The following is a 13,832-nucleotide window of genomic DNA, read 5'->3' on the forward strand; positions in this document are numbered from 1 at the left end:
TATACTTTGGCAGTTTCTCAAAAAGTTTAACACAGCTACCATTATGACTGAGCCCTCCAACTTCTAGGTACATACCTAAGAGACTGAAAGCATGTCCACAAAAAAACTTGTACATGAGGGCCGGGAACGCAGGGCTGTACTAAGCCAGAGCAAGATCCTGTCTCTAAAAACTAGTCGGGTAGGGCGGCGCCTGTGGCTCAACGAGTAGGGCGCCGGTCCCATATGCCGGAGGTGGCGGGTTCAAGCCCAGCCCTGGCCAAAAATAAAAAAAAACTAGTCAGGTATTGTGGCGGGCACCTGCAGTCCCAGCTACCATACTTGGGAGGCTGAGGAAAAGAATTGCTTGAGCCCAAGAGTTTGAGGTTGCTGTGAGCTATGATGCCACAGTGCTCTACTGAGGGTGACAAAGTGAGATCCTGTCTAAAAAAAAAAAAAAAAAAAAAAACTTGTATGCTTGTTCATAGCAGCATTATTCGTAATAGCCAAAGCGGAAAAAAACCAAATGTCCCATCAACTGATGAATATACAAAGTACAGAGTATCATTTAGCCATAAAGAAATAAAGTACTAGGGCGGCGCCTGTGGCTCAATGAGCAGGGCGCCGGCCCCATATGCCGAGGGTGGTGTGTTCAAACACAGCCCCAGCCAAACTGCAACAAAAAAATAGCCGGGCGTTGTGGCGGGCGCCTGTAGTCCCAGCTACTCAGGAGGCTGAGGCAGGAGAATCACCGAAGCCCAGGAGTTGGAGGTTGCTGTGAGCTGTGTGACGCCACAGCACTCTACCGAGGGCAATAAAGTGAAACTCTGTCTCTACAAAAAAAAAAAAAAAGAAAGTACTAATACATGCTAGAACAGGGATAAATTTTGATAACATTATGCTAAAAGAAAGAAACCAGACACCTTTTTGTCTGACATCTTAGCCAGGTTATGGTAGTGGCAGCTCCTCTCCTAGCTTCGCAATGCCACCCAAGGATGACAAGAAGAAGAAAGATGCCGGAAAGTCGGCCAAGAAAGACAAAGACCCAGTGAACAAATCTGGAGGCAAGGCCAAAAAGAAGAAGTGGTCCAAAGGCAAAGTTCGGGACAAGCTCAACAACCTAGTCTTGTTTGACAAAGCTACGTATGACAAACTCTGTAAGGAAGTTCCCAACTATAAGCTTATCACTCCAGCTATGGTCTCTGAGAGACTGAAGATTCGAGGTTCCCTGGCCAGGGCAGCCCTTCAGGAGCTCCTTAGTAAAGGCCTTATCAAACTGGTTTCAAAGCACAGAGCTCAAGTAATTTACACCAGAAATACCAAGGGTGGAGATGCCCCAGCTGCTGGTGAAGATGCATGAACAGGGTCCAACCAACCATATATTTGGAAAAATAAAACTTTATTGAACAAAAAAAAAAAAAAAAAGAAAGAAAGAAACCAGACAAAAGGTCACATATTACATGATTCCATTTATATGAAATACCCAGAATAGGCTAATCCATAAAGAAAAAAGAATTAGTAGCTGCCAGGGAATGGGGGGAGGGGGAAATGGGAATGACTAAATGAGTAAATAATTTTTTTGAGATAATAAAAGTATTTGAAAGTAGAGGGCAGCGCCGTGGCTCAGTGAGCAGGGCGCCGGCCCCATATACTGAGGGTGGCGGGTTCAAGCCCAGCCCCGGCCAAACTGCAACCAAAAAAATAGCCGGGCGTTGTGGTGGGCGCCTGTAGTCCCAGCTATTCGGGAGGCTGAGGCAAAAGAATTGCCTAAGCCCAGGAACTGGAGGTTGCTGTGAGCTATGTAATGCCACAGCACTCTACTGAGGGCGACAAAGTGAGACTCTGTCTCTACAAAAAAAAGAAAGAAAGAAAAAAATGACAATACTAAGGTTGAAAAATACAGCAGGATCTCAATGAGGGAGAGGAAGCAAACCTATACAGGGTGTCCATAGAGTTCATGTGCAATTTAAAACTGCAGTGATTCAGTGGAGCTTGTAGAAAACACCAGAATGAGAGAGCAACAAGAAAATGGAACAGAAGATTTTTAATTGGCCCTAATCCACCAGAGTTTACAAAGAAAAAAGCACCAGAGAAGAAAATTCAATAGCTCCTGCTCAAGAATCCTTGGACCCAGAGGGTAGAACAAATCATGATAAAGAGACACTAGTGTCTCCTAAGCGGGAGAACATATTAAGGAGAGAAAGGGGGCATTTACTGGGAGAAAAGGACTACTGTGATTGTTACAGAGTAAGGCAGCCCTAAGAGACTGCCTCAGGAATTCAAGGTGACGAGGAGCCACCAGAAAATGGCTTAGTTGGGATTTTCCCCAAGAACCACAAGAAGGGTAAAAGGAAGAACGGGACAGTTTTAATTTTTTTTTTTGAGACAGAGCCTCAAGCTGTGCCCCTGGGTGAAGTGTCATGGCATCACAGCTCACAGCAACCTCCAACTCCTGGGCTCATGTGATTCTCCTGCCTCCACCTTCCAAGTAGCGAGGACTACAGGCGCCTGCCACAACACCGGCTATTTTTTTTTTTTTTTGGTAGAGACAGTCTCACTTTACCACCCTCGGTAGAGTGCCAGGACATCACAGGACTCACAGCAACCTCCAGCTCTTGGGCTTCCGCAATTCTCCCGCCTCAGCCTCCCGAGCAGCTGGGACTACAGGCGCCCGCCACAACGCCCAGCTATTTTTTTGTTGCCATTCAGCCGGGGCTGGGTTTGAACCCACCGCCCTAAGTATATGGGGCTGGCGCTCTACTCACTGAGCCACAGGCGCCACCCAACACCGGCTATTTTTTGGTTGCAACTGTCATTGTTGTTTGACGGGCCCGGGCTGGATTTGCACACACCAGCTCTGGTGTATGTGGCTGGAGCCTTAGCTGCTTGGCCACAGGCACTGAGCCAACAGTTTTAATTTTTAACAGGTATTTCTTTTTCTTTATAATTTTTAAAACATGCATGTATACATTTTCTTAGAGATAAGGGTCTTGCTGTGTTGCCCAGGCTTGACTAAAACTCCTGGGCTCAAGTAATCCTCCCATCTCAGCCTCCCAAGTAGCTCTAGGACTAAAGGCTGGCACCACCATGCCTGTTAACAGGTGTTCCTTGACAAATCTTAACAATGCTGTCAGTTTCTTTGCATGCCTCTTTCCTGAGCCTTTCCAACCAGGGCCTTTATTTTCTCTTAGGTATCCTCAGTGCTTTAAAAAAAAAAAGAAAGGGCGGCGCCTGTGGCTCAGCGAGTAGGGCGCCGGCCCCACATGCCGAGGGTGGCGGGTTCAAACCCAGCCCCGGTCAAACTGCAACAACAAAAAAAAAAAAATAGCCGGGCGTTGTGGCGGGCGCCTGTAGTCCCAGCTACTAGGGAGGCTGAGGCAAGAGAATCGCGGAAGCCCAGGAGTTAGAGGTTGCTGTGAGCCGTGTGATGCCACGGCACTCTACCCGAGGGCGGTACAGTGAGACTCTGTCTCTACAAAAAAAAAAAAAAAAAAAAAAAAAAAAAAGAAAATGTTTAAGGCAGGGTATAGTGGCTCATACCTACAATGTTAGCACCCTGGGAGGACAAAACTGAAGGAACCCTTGAGCTCAGAAGTTCAAGATCAACCTGAGCACAAGACCGACTCAGTCCTACTAAAAACAAAAAATTAGCCGGGTGCTGTGGCAAGGCCTATGGTCCCAGCTACTCAGGAGATTGACGCAGGAGGATCACTGGAACCCAGGAGTTGTGTTGCTGTGAGCTAAACTGCTGCCAGAGCACTCTACTCCTGATGACAGAGTAAAACTCTGTCTCAAAAAAATAAACAAAAAAAACTTTAATAATGAGTTTTCTTTTTGGAAGCAAAGTATTTTTCCTCCTTTTTTTTTTTTTTTTGTAGAGACAGAGTCTCACTTTATGGCCCTCGGTAGAGTGCCGTGGCCTCACACAGCTCACAGCAACCTCCAACTCCTGGGCTTAAGAGATTCTCTTGCCTCAGCCTCCCGAGTAGCTGGGACTACAGGCTCCCGCCACAACGCCCGGCTATTTTTTTTTTTTGGGTTGCAGTTTGGCCGGGGCTGGGTTTGAACCCGCCACCCTCGGTATATGGGGCCGGCGCCCTACTCACTGAGCCACAGGCGCCGCCCAGTATTTTTCCTCTTTAACATTTGTTCTCCTTAGGCTATATGCGCAATAGATAAACTTGAAATTTAATATCTTAATCTCTTAAACCCTTCCTGTCCAAACATATCAAACTTAAAAAAAAAAAGGCATACAAAAGAAAAAAAGGGAAGTAATCTGTACCAAATGCACATTCCTTCCAGAGTTTGGAACAAAGACAATGTCCACTTTTGGGTGACAAAATGGACGTCAGTGAGAGTCCCCTCCTTCAGGAAGTAAGACTTGAATTAGATGCTAAGAGTCAATGAAATGGACGTTGAAAGCTGATGTATACTACTGGGAGGTGTCTCACAACCAGTGGCCCAAGAGAAAGTGGAAGGAGGAGTGAAAGCTCCTGAAGGGCAAGGACTAAGCAGTCCACTCCCTCTGGAACACTGAAACGCCTAGCACTGTTCCAGCACCCCGCAGATTCAGTAACTTTCCACCAAGCCGCACACCCTGTTATGCACCCGTGGTGTCACTGTCCGGCGGAGGAAGCAGAAAAGATGCAGTATGCCAAATCCTCTGAGCACAGAGTGCTCGACAAGTCTGCAGGAGACTGGAGGACCAGGGAAGCCTTCTGGGTAAAGTAATGTCTGAGCGGAGTTTTGAAGGTGATGATCCAATGAAATGAGAGGAGAATATTCCAGCATAGGGAGACAGCAGAGTAGAGAGATTGATTTCAAGAGCTGCTCAGTACAGCCCCATGAGGCACCCACCCAGAGGAGGAGGGAGGAGTGCAGAGCTCAGGGTCGAAATGTCCTCCATTACCAAGGCAGCGGGAGCAATGGTAGAGTGACTGTAAATGGATTAATAGTTTAGAAAGACAGAGGCAGAAGTAACCTTTAGATGAAAGAGAGAGAGAGAAAGGGAGAGAGAGACAGAAAAAAAGAAGGAAGGATTAACACAATGAAGATCTGAGAAAAGATCAGGAAAAAATCTTCACTCTTCTCTCATGGGCAGATTTTCTTTATGGGGCTATACAATTATTTATATAAATGATATACATCATTTATGGCGTTATACAATCATCCACCAAACGTGGAGAACTCAGAGGTGACCGAGAGCAATCCATCAGTCCTCGGAATTAGTATGTATATTATGAAGAACTAGAGACCACGTTATTAATTTCAATTCAAGATACTTTAAAAAATTCACTCTTTGGGCGGTGCCTGTGGCTCAAAGGGGTAGCCCCATATGCCAGGGGTGGCCCCATATGCCGGAGGTGGCAGGTTCAAACCCAGCCCCCGCCAAAAACTGCAAAAAAAAAAAAAACTTCACTCTTTGATACATTGCAATTCTTTTTTTCTTTCTTTTTTTTTTTTTTTTTGTAGAGACAGAGTCTCACTTTACCACCCTCAGTAGAATGCCAAGGGTCACACAGCTCACAGCATCCTCCAACTCCTGGGCTTAGGCGATTCTCTTGCCTCAGCCTCCCAAGTAGCTGGGCACCCGCCACAACACCCAGCTATTTTTTTGTTGCAATTTGGCTGAGGCAGGGTTTGAACCCACCACCCTCCGTATATGGGGCCGGCACTCTACCCACTGAGCCACAGGCATCGCCCACACTGCACTTCTTTAAAGAATGTTACAGCTAGGCGCAGTGGCTCACACCTGTAATCCTAGCACTCTGGGAGGCTGAGGTGAGTAGACTGCCTGAGCTCACAGGTTCGAGACCAGCCAGAGCAAGAGCAAGACCCCCACCTCTAAAAATAGTCAGGCGTTGTGGCAGGCGCCTGTAGTACCAACTACTCGGGAGGCTAAGACAAGAAAATCACTGGAGCACAAGAGTTTGAGGTTGCTGTGAGCTGTGACACCACAGCACTCTACCAAGGGTGACAAATTTATGTCAATAAATAAAATAACAACAACAAAAAAAAACCCTGAGGCAAGAGGACGACCCCTTGAGCCCAAGAGTAGGGGACTGCTGTGAGGTATGATGTCACTATGGCGACAGCTTGAGACTATGTAAAAAAAAAAAAAAAAAAAGAATATTATTACAATTCTAAATTTATTTGGGATTAACAGCAGACTATGGGCGGCACCTGTGGCTCAGTCGGTAAGGCGCCGGCCCCATATACTGAGGGTGGCGGGTTCAAACCTGGACCCCGGCTGAACTGCAACCAAAAAATAGCTGGGCGTTGTGGCGGGCGCCTGTAGTCCCAGCTACTTGGGAGGCTGAGGCAAGAGAATCGCTTAAGCCCAGGAGTTGGAGGTTGCTGTGAGCTGTGTGAGGCCACGGAACTCTACTGAGGGCCACAAAGTGAGACTGTGTCTCTACAAAAAAAAAAAAAACAAAAAAACAGCAGACTACCATAAAGTTTAAAGGCTTCACAGTCACAGAGATCATCTGTTACAGTCACTTTGGAATAGTTCAGACCCCCCACACCCCCACCCCTCAGCATACCCAAAATTCATACTTGCAGTCCAGTTTCTTTTTTTTGGTTTGTTTTGAGACAGAGTCTCATTATGTCACCCTGGGTAGTGCTGTAGTGTCACAGCTCACAGCGACCTCAGACTCTTGGGCTTAAGCAATTCTCTTGCCTCAGCCTCCCAAGTAGCTGGGATTACAGGTGCCCGCCACAACACCTGGCTATTTTTTGGTTGTAGTTGTCACTGTTGTTTGGCAGACTCGGGCTAGATCTGAACTCGCCAGCTCCAGTGTATGTGGCTGGTGCCCTAGCCTCTGAGCTACAGGCACAGAGCCATTGCAGCCCAGTTTCTGATGCTCATGTTGTTTCACAGCAAAAGACTGAGGTGACAAGGTTAAGACTTCTACACTGGGAGAACCCCATGAGGTAGTTTCCCTCGCAGCTAGTCTATTCAGTACTAACAATTCAAACCACCAGCAGGAATTTCACTGCCTGGGCTTATTTTACTGGCACTCCATACACACAAAAAATCTCCTGACCTTTTATACCCAGGAAAAGAGGACCTAGTAAAGGACAATCAGAATAACATCTTTAATGCCAGGTAAACTTAACAGCAAATTTCTCAGTGGACTGTGATAAAAGGCCTTTTAGAGAAATAATTTATATTTGGGTTGGAGGTGGTGGCTCATGCCTATAGTCCCAGCTACTCAGGAGGCTAAGGTGGGAGGATCCCTGGAGCTCAGGAGTCAGAGGTTGCAGTGAGCTATATGATTGTGCCGATGCACTCCAGGCAACAGAGTAAGACCCTAGCTCAAGAAAAAAAAAATTAACTCCAAGAAAATAGACTTCAAGAAAGGACAGCCCTTTAATTGGAGCAAATTTAGTTTTATGAAAACTGCCAATATTAACCTTGTTTTTCTCATTACACTAATGCCCACTTACCACTCCATTTCAGGGACCTGACTACAAAGTCTCCAAAGATTCATTCTCAAAAACTTTACAAGAACACCTACACCTCCCATCTTTAAGAAGGGGCCACAAACAATGGCATGGAATTGATGAGACATGAAATTCTACTTCTGTAGATTCTGTAAATGAGGTGTTCAAATTAAGTGTTAAGGGCAGCGCCTGTGGCTCAAGGAGTAGGGCGCCGGTCCCATATGCTGGAGGTGGCGGGTTCAAACCCAGCCCTGGCCAAAAACCACAAAAAAATAAATAAATAAAATTAAGTGTTAAAATTAGTACCTCAAGCTTCTTTCCAACCCTCTGAATTTTACAGCTGGGAAAATGAAGGTCCAGAAAGGAAAACTGACTTTCGCAAAGCCATAAAGAAAGAGCATTTCTCCAGCCTCCTGATATCCTGACCACTGTTCCTTTACTGAGCTAGGCAGTTTGAGTAGTATGCTATGTACAAGTCAGTCACATGGTTTTACATATGGATATGGTTACATGGTAAGTCTTACTTTTTTTTTTTCCTTTTTTTATTTTTGAGACAGTCTCACCCTGTTGCCCAGACTAGAGTACCTTCGGGTCAGATGAGCTCACAGCCTCAAACTCCTAGGTTCAAGCAGTCCTCCTACCTCAGCCTCCAGAAGATCTGGGACTATAGGCACCTACCACAACACCTGGCTAATTTTTTCCATTTTCGGTAGAGAAGGGGCCTCACTTTTTCTCAGGCTGGTTTTTAACTCCTAAACTCAAGTGATCCTTCCACCTCAGCCTCCCAGAGCACTAGGAGCTAAGATTATATAGGATTATATGAGTAAGATTTTTTTTTTTTTAAGAAATAATGCAGGGTGGCACCTGTGGCTCAGTGAGTAGGGAGCCGGCCCCATATACGGAGGGTGGCAGGTTCAAACCTGGCCCTGGGCCAAACTGCAACAACAACACCAACAACAACAAAACAGCCGGTGTTATGGCGAGCACCTGTAATCCCAGCTACTCAGGAGGCTGAGGCAAGAGAATCGCCTAAGCCCAAGAGATGGAGGTTGCTGTAAGCTGTGATGCCACAGCACTCTACCGAGGGCAACAAAGTGAGACTCTGTCTTTAAAAAAAAAAGAGAGAGATAATGCATCCCTCTACCATCAAGGCTAGAATATAGTGGTGTGATCATAGTTTACTGCAGCCTCAGACTCTTGGGCACACATAAAGCAACCGTCCTGCCTCAGCCTCTGGAGGAGCAAGGACTACAGGTATACACCACCATGCCTGGCTGTGAGTCTTACGTACTATGAAAACCCAGTCCTAAAAGAAATTTTGATATTACTATCACTTGACTGGTTTGAAATGTAAGATGTTCAGAATCAAATCAGTTATAAGGAAAACTAATGCTTCAGAGAAATCACATCTTAAGGCGACGCACTACAGATACCCACCCTAAAAGTTTGTGGGTTGTTTTTTTTTTTTCTTGAGACAGAGTCTCACTCTGTCACCCTGAGTAGAGTGCCATGGCACCATCACAGCTCACAGCAACCTCAGTATCTTGGGCTCAAGCAATACTCTTGCCTCAGCCTCCCAACTAGCTGGGTATACAGGTCCCCAACAGAGCGCCCCGTCAGATTTTCAGTTTTTAGTAGAAACAAGGGTCTCACTCTTGCTCAGGCTGGTCTAGAACTGGTGAGCTCTAGCAATCCACCCACCCGGACCTCCCAGAGTGCTAGGATTACAGGCAGAAGCCACCACACCCAGCCTAAAGTTCAAGTTTGAAATAGAAGTTTTAATAAACCTTCACTTTAACCACAACTACTATAATTATTCTCCACTCACTAGCTAACTATACTTGACACTCATATATTTGGACTGCTGCCAAAGTGCACAGTGATAAAGCTTTCCAGTTTCTTACTGAAAATAAATGTCAAAAATATCTCTCCATACCTGGAGTATCCACAGACAAGCATTACAAAGCATTTTCTAGCTACCTGAAGTTGATGAGTCCTAAAAGACTCTGCTTTGTGTAATTAAATCAAGAGTGGAAAGAAAGACATTTTTACAGAGGAAAAAATTACTGGATCAGCCATTTTTTTATAGAAACAATTTTATCCGGATTAATATCCTACTTCTTTCACCATACATCCCTCTGGGTTGGTTTGGCTATTTTATAACATATATATGTTATTTTTATAACATGTTTTTAATTATTGGGAAAAAATTCCTATAGTCCTTTTGGTGTCACTTACACTGGCAAACTTGCACTCCCTCCCCAAACCACCAGAAGTGACTGCTGTTGTCTACAAGCCCCAGAGCTGTGATTTCATCTCAAGATGCATGCTCCGGGGCGACAGCAAATGTCGCTGGGTTCTGCAACCTATTTTAAAGGATCTTATGTCTGTTGCTAACTTAGGAAACATTATCAGTGACTTGAGACGCTCTTTCTACAACAAAAATATTTCTCCCTGTTAGCAATTAGGTAGCAATTTTACGGGAAATTTTTCCTGGCCTTTCCTGCTACTTTCGAACAAATCGTCAAGAACATTATCGACAAACCAAGGTTCCCTGCATTTGAATCCTTGCCGCATCTGTAAATAGGGTAAATTCTCGCTTGATCTGTAAAGAGAACTACCTGGTAACTGATTTCCTTTCCAGTCACCTCCAGGGCAGCCTGCCCAAGACTGAACTACGACCTCTTAAACTTAACCGCTTAAGCTAACACAATTACCAAATTGCTGGAAATGCAAAATTTCCTCAGCAAAGCACTGGATTATCCATTCACATCCAACCTGATGCAATTAACCAGGTCTCAAGCGGAAAGGACCGTCCGCCTGCTTCTGGCTGACGTCCCAGCGAAGTGGCACGCGGACCCCGGCAGGACCAGCACCCGCAGGAAGCCCCGGGTCCTCCACCCGCGGCCCGCACTCCCCCAGCCGCGTCCTCGGGACCGCGGGGCACCGCCGTCCCGCCCGAGGGAGGGGACCAGGGCGCTAAGGTAGGCGCTCCGGCCTCTCCCAGATCACCAGGAAACCAAAGCGCTAGGGTGGAAAAAGCACCCCCTACTCTCGGCAGCGCGGCGACCCTCAAGGGGGCCCAGAACCAGCCGGGCCCTAAAATCTGCGAACGGTAGTTCGCAAAGCCCTGGGGTATGCTACGCAGGCTGTGGGTTGCCTCTCCAGTGGGAAGCCAGGAGAGGGGACGGCGCAGGCGCAAGACGTGCGAGGGGGGGGCAGGGAAGGTGGTCCAGTACCGGGACGGCGCAGGCGCGGGGCGCGCCGGGGTCTGCGGGGCCGCCCGGGCCGCGCCTCGCGGGCGGCGCCGAAATGAACAGAGCATACTGAGGGGACCCGGCCCTGGCTCTTACCGCGGGGCTCCGCATCGCTCGCTCGCTGGCTCCGGGCTGGGACCGGGCGGCGAGCTCGCCCGGTGGCGCGGCCGGGATCCGTTGAGTCCGGCCTCAGGGCAGCAGCCAACCCCGTGGCGCCGTTCTCCCGGCCCGCCCTGCTTCCCTCGCGGCCCCCGCCCTCGGCCCGCCCCTTAACCGCGCAGCTCCCCGCCGCGGCCGATTACGCAGGCGCCATACAGGCCGCGCCCACATCTCACCACTGCGCAAGCGCTCACCGTCCTAACCACTCTGCTCGCTTCGCTCCGGCGCTGGGTTGCGCAAGTGCCCTTCCACTCACTCGGCCGTTCTTGAAGCCTGGGCTGCTGCCTGTGCGCAGGCGTCAGGTCTTGTACTGGAGCATAGCTAGGCTGGATGCTCCTGGAGGCCCCGCGGTGGCGTCTGGCAGTCTCAAAGGCTATGCTGAGCTCACAGGTCCATCATTCATGCACACGTATTTACCGGGTACCAGGGACTGTGGTGGGCATGAGCTAGACAATGGGCCCTGCCCCCAGCACTCCCAGTGTATCAGGGAACGCAGACAAAAACACAAGTGAGCAACCAAACACACACACGTGTGAATCTATCTATGTATATGGCTAAATATCCTTTGTCGAGTTAAAGTAGTTCTATTACATCGCAAATGAAACCCATTGCAATTATCATGCAGGTTTTTTCCTTTGATCAGTTGACCTACTTTAATAGGTTTTTCTTTTATTATGTTAGGTTTCTAGGAAAAACAACTTGGACTTGATATATTTTAATACAAGGCCGGACTTTTTGCTAACATTTTATTTAGTATTTTTGCACATATGTTCGTAAGAGAAGTCGGTTTACATTTTGGCCACCTTGTACTGTCCATATCTGGTCCGTATTAAGCTTGTTACTAAATTTACAGTGAGTCATGGAGAATTCCATTTTTTTCTTTTTCTGGAAGATTATATATTAGATCAGGACTTTGTTAAATTCTAATGTTTGCTGACTTTGCCATTATAATCATCCAGGGCAAGTGTTTGGTTGTTTTTTGCTGTTTTGTTTCTTGGTTTGTTTTTTTTGTGAGAGTTTTGAGAGTTTAAGCATTTGATTGTTTTTTTCTTTTTCTTTTTTTTCTTCTTTTTTTTTGTCTTTATTTTGAGACAGAGTCTCACTATGTCGCCCTGGGTAGAGTGCCGTGACATCACAGCTCACAGCAAGCTCCAACTCTTGGGCTCAAGTGATTTTCTTGCCTCAGCCTCCCAAGTACTGGGACTACAGGTGCCCACCACAATGCTCGGCTATTTTTAAAAACAGGATCCTCATAACAGCCCTTTGAGAATTTCGTACGAGGATAAAATGAGGCTCAAAGTGGTTATTTCACTAGCCCAGGTCCATCCACCTACCAAGTGGCAGAAACAGAACAGAATTGTCTAGTCCCAGGAAACTACCATCATTGCTCCTGACAAGCTAAGCAGCTGTTAAAAGATACCTTTTCTAACATTCTGGGAGGCTGAGGCGGGTGGATTGCCTGACCTCAGGAGTTACAGACCAGCCTGAGCAAGAGTGAGACCCCATCTCTAAAAATAGCCAGGAGCGCACCTGTGGCTCAAAGGAGTAGGGCACCAGCCCCATATGCTGGCGGCGGCAGGTTCAAACCCAGCCCCAGCCAAAAACTACAAAAAAATAAATAAATAAAATAAAATAAAAATAGCCAGGTGTTGTGGCAGGTGGCTGTAGTCTCAGGTACTTAGGCTGAGACAAGAGGATCACTTGTGCCCAAGAGATTGAGGTTGCTGTGAGCTGCAACACCACAGCACTATACCCAAGGGGACAAAGTGAGACTCTTGTCTAAAAAAAAAGATACTTTGTTTTTTTTTTTTTGTAGAGACAGAGTCTCACTTTATGGCCCTCAGTAGAGTGCCATGGCATCACACAACTCACAGCAACCTCCAACTCCTGGGCTTAAGCGATTCTCTTGCCTCAGCCTCCCGAGTAGCTGGGACTACAGGCGCCCACCACAACGCCCGGCTATTTTTTTTTTTTTTTTTTGGTTGCAGTTCAGCCGGGGTTGGGCTTGAACCTGCCACCCTTGGTATATGGGGCCGGCGCCTTACCGACTGAGCCACAGGTGCTGCCCACTTTTTGTTTTTGAGATAGGTTGTTATTCTGTCACCTGTGTTGGGCTGTGCAGAGTCCCTATCACAGTTCACTGCAAACTGGAACTCCCAGGCTCAAGCAATCCTCTGGCCTCAGCCTCCTGAGTAGCTAGGACTACAGGCATACACCAGCACACCTGGCTAATTTTTAATTTTTTTTTTTTTTTTTTTTAGAGAGATGGTATCTCGCTGTGTTGCTCAAGCTGCTTTCAAACTCCTCGGCTGAAGAGATGTTCCAGCTTCAGCCTCCTGAGTAGCTGGGACTGCAGGTGGGTACTGATTTGAATTTCTAATAAATGGAATCATAATAATATTGTATCCGTTTCCTAGGGCTGCTGTAACAAATTACCATAACCTTGGTGGCTAAAATAATAGAAATATGTTATCTCACAGTTGTAGAGGCTAAAAGTTTAACATCAAAGTGTCAGCCACTCTGGGCTTCCTCTTCCTCTGAACCAGAATACATTTCTTTTTTTTTTTTTTTTTTTTTGTAGAGACAGAGTCTCACTTTATGGCCCTCCGTAGAGTGCCATGGCCTCACACAGCTCACAGCAACCTCCAACTCCTGGGCTCAAGCGATTCTCTTGCCTCAGCCTCCCGAGTAGCTGGGACTACAGGCACCCGCCACAACGCCCGGCCATTTTTTGGTTGCAGTTTGGCCGGGGCCGGGTTTGAACCCGTCACCCTCGGTATATGGGGCCGGTGCCTTCCCGACTGAGCCACAGGTGCCGCCCCAGAATACATTTCTTGCTTCATCTAACTTGTGAAGGCTGCCAGCCTGTTCAGTCCTCCACTTGCGTTGTTCTATTTGCTGACTCCGTATTCACATAGCCTTCTGTGTGTGTATAAGAGAGAGAATAAGAGAAATCGCCCTCTGATTCATTCTCATTCTTTCTCTCTTTCT

At 47.1% G+C, this 13,832-nt stretch overlaps 2 protein-coding genes across 2 annotated transcripts in view; one reads left to right on the plus strand and one right to left on the minus strand.

Annotated features, from left to right (window-relative positions):
- Positions 1-10,934, minus strand: part of SPECC1L (sperm antigen with calponin homology and coiled-coil domains 1 like) — a 182,920-nt gene extending 171,986 nt beyond the window's left edge. Inside the window, exon 1 of the mRNA XM_053589819.1 lies at positions 10,779-10,934. The gene's annotated coding sequence lies outside the window, so the exon portion shown is untranslated. The remainder of the gene's footprint in view (positions 1-10,778) is intronic.
- Positions 935-1,383, plus strand: LOC128584703 (40S ribosomal protein S25-like). The gene has a single exon (XM_053589824.1). The coding sequence runs from the start codon at positions 959-961 to the stop codon at positions 1,334-1,336; it is 378 nt and encodes a 125-aa protein (XP_053445799.1). The 5' UTR covers positions 935-958; the 3' UTR covers positions 1,337-1,383.
- Positions 10,935-13,832: the final 2,898 nt, after the last annotated feature.

Source organism: Nycticebus coucang, chromosome 4 (genome assembly GCF_027406575.1).
Source record: "Nycticebus coucang isolate mNycCou1 chromosome 4, mNycCou1.pri, whole genome shotgun sequence".
NCBI lineage: Eukaryota > Metazoa > Chordata > Mammalia > Primates > Lorisidae > Nycticebus > Nycticebus coucang.

Bases quoted from the DNA above. Each gene is read 5' to 3' on its own strand.
- LOC128584703 (XM_053589824.1), top strand. From the start codon at position 959: ATGCCACCCAAGGATGACAAGAAGAAGAAAGATGCCGGAAAGTCGGCC.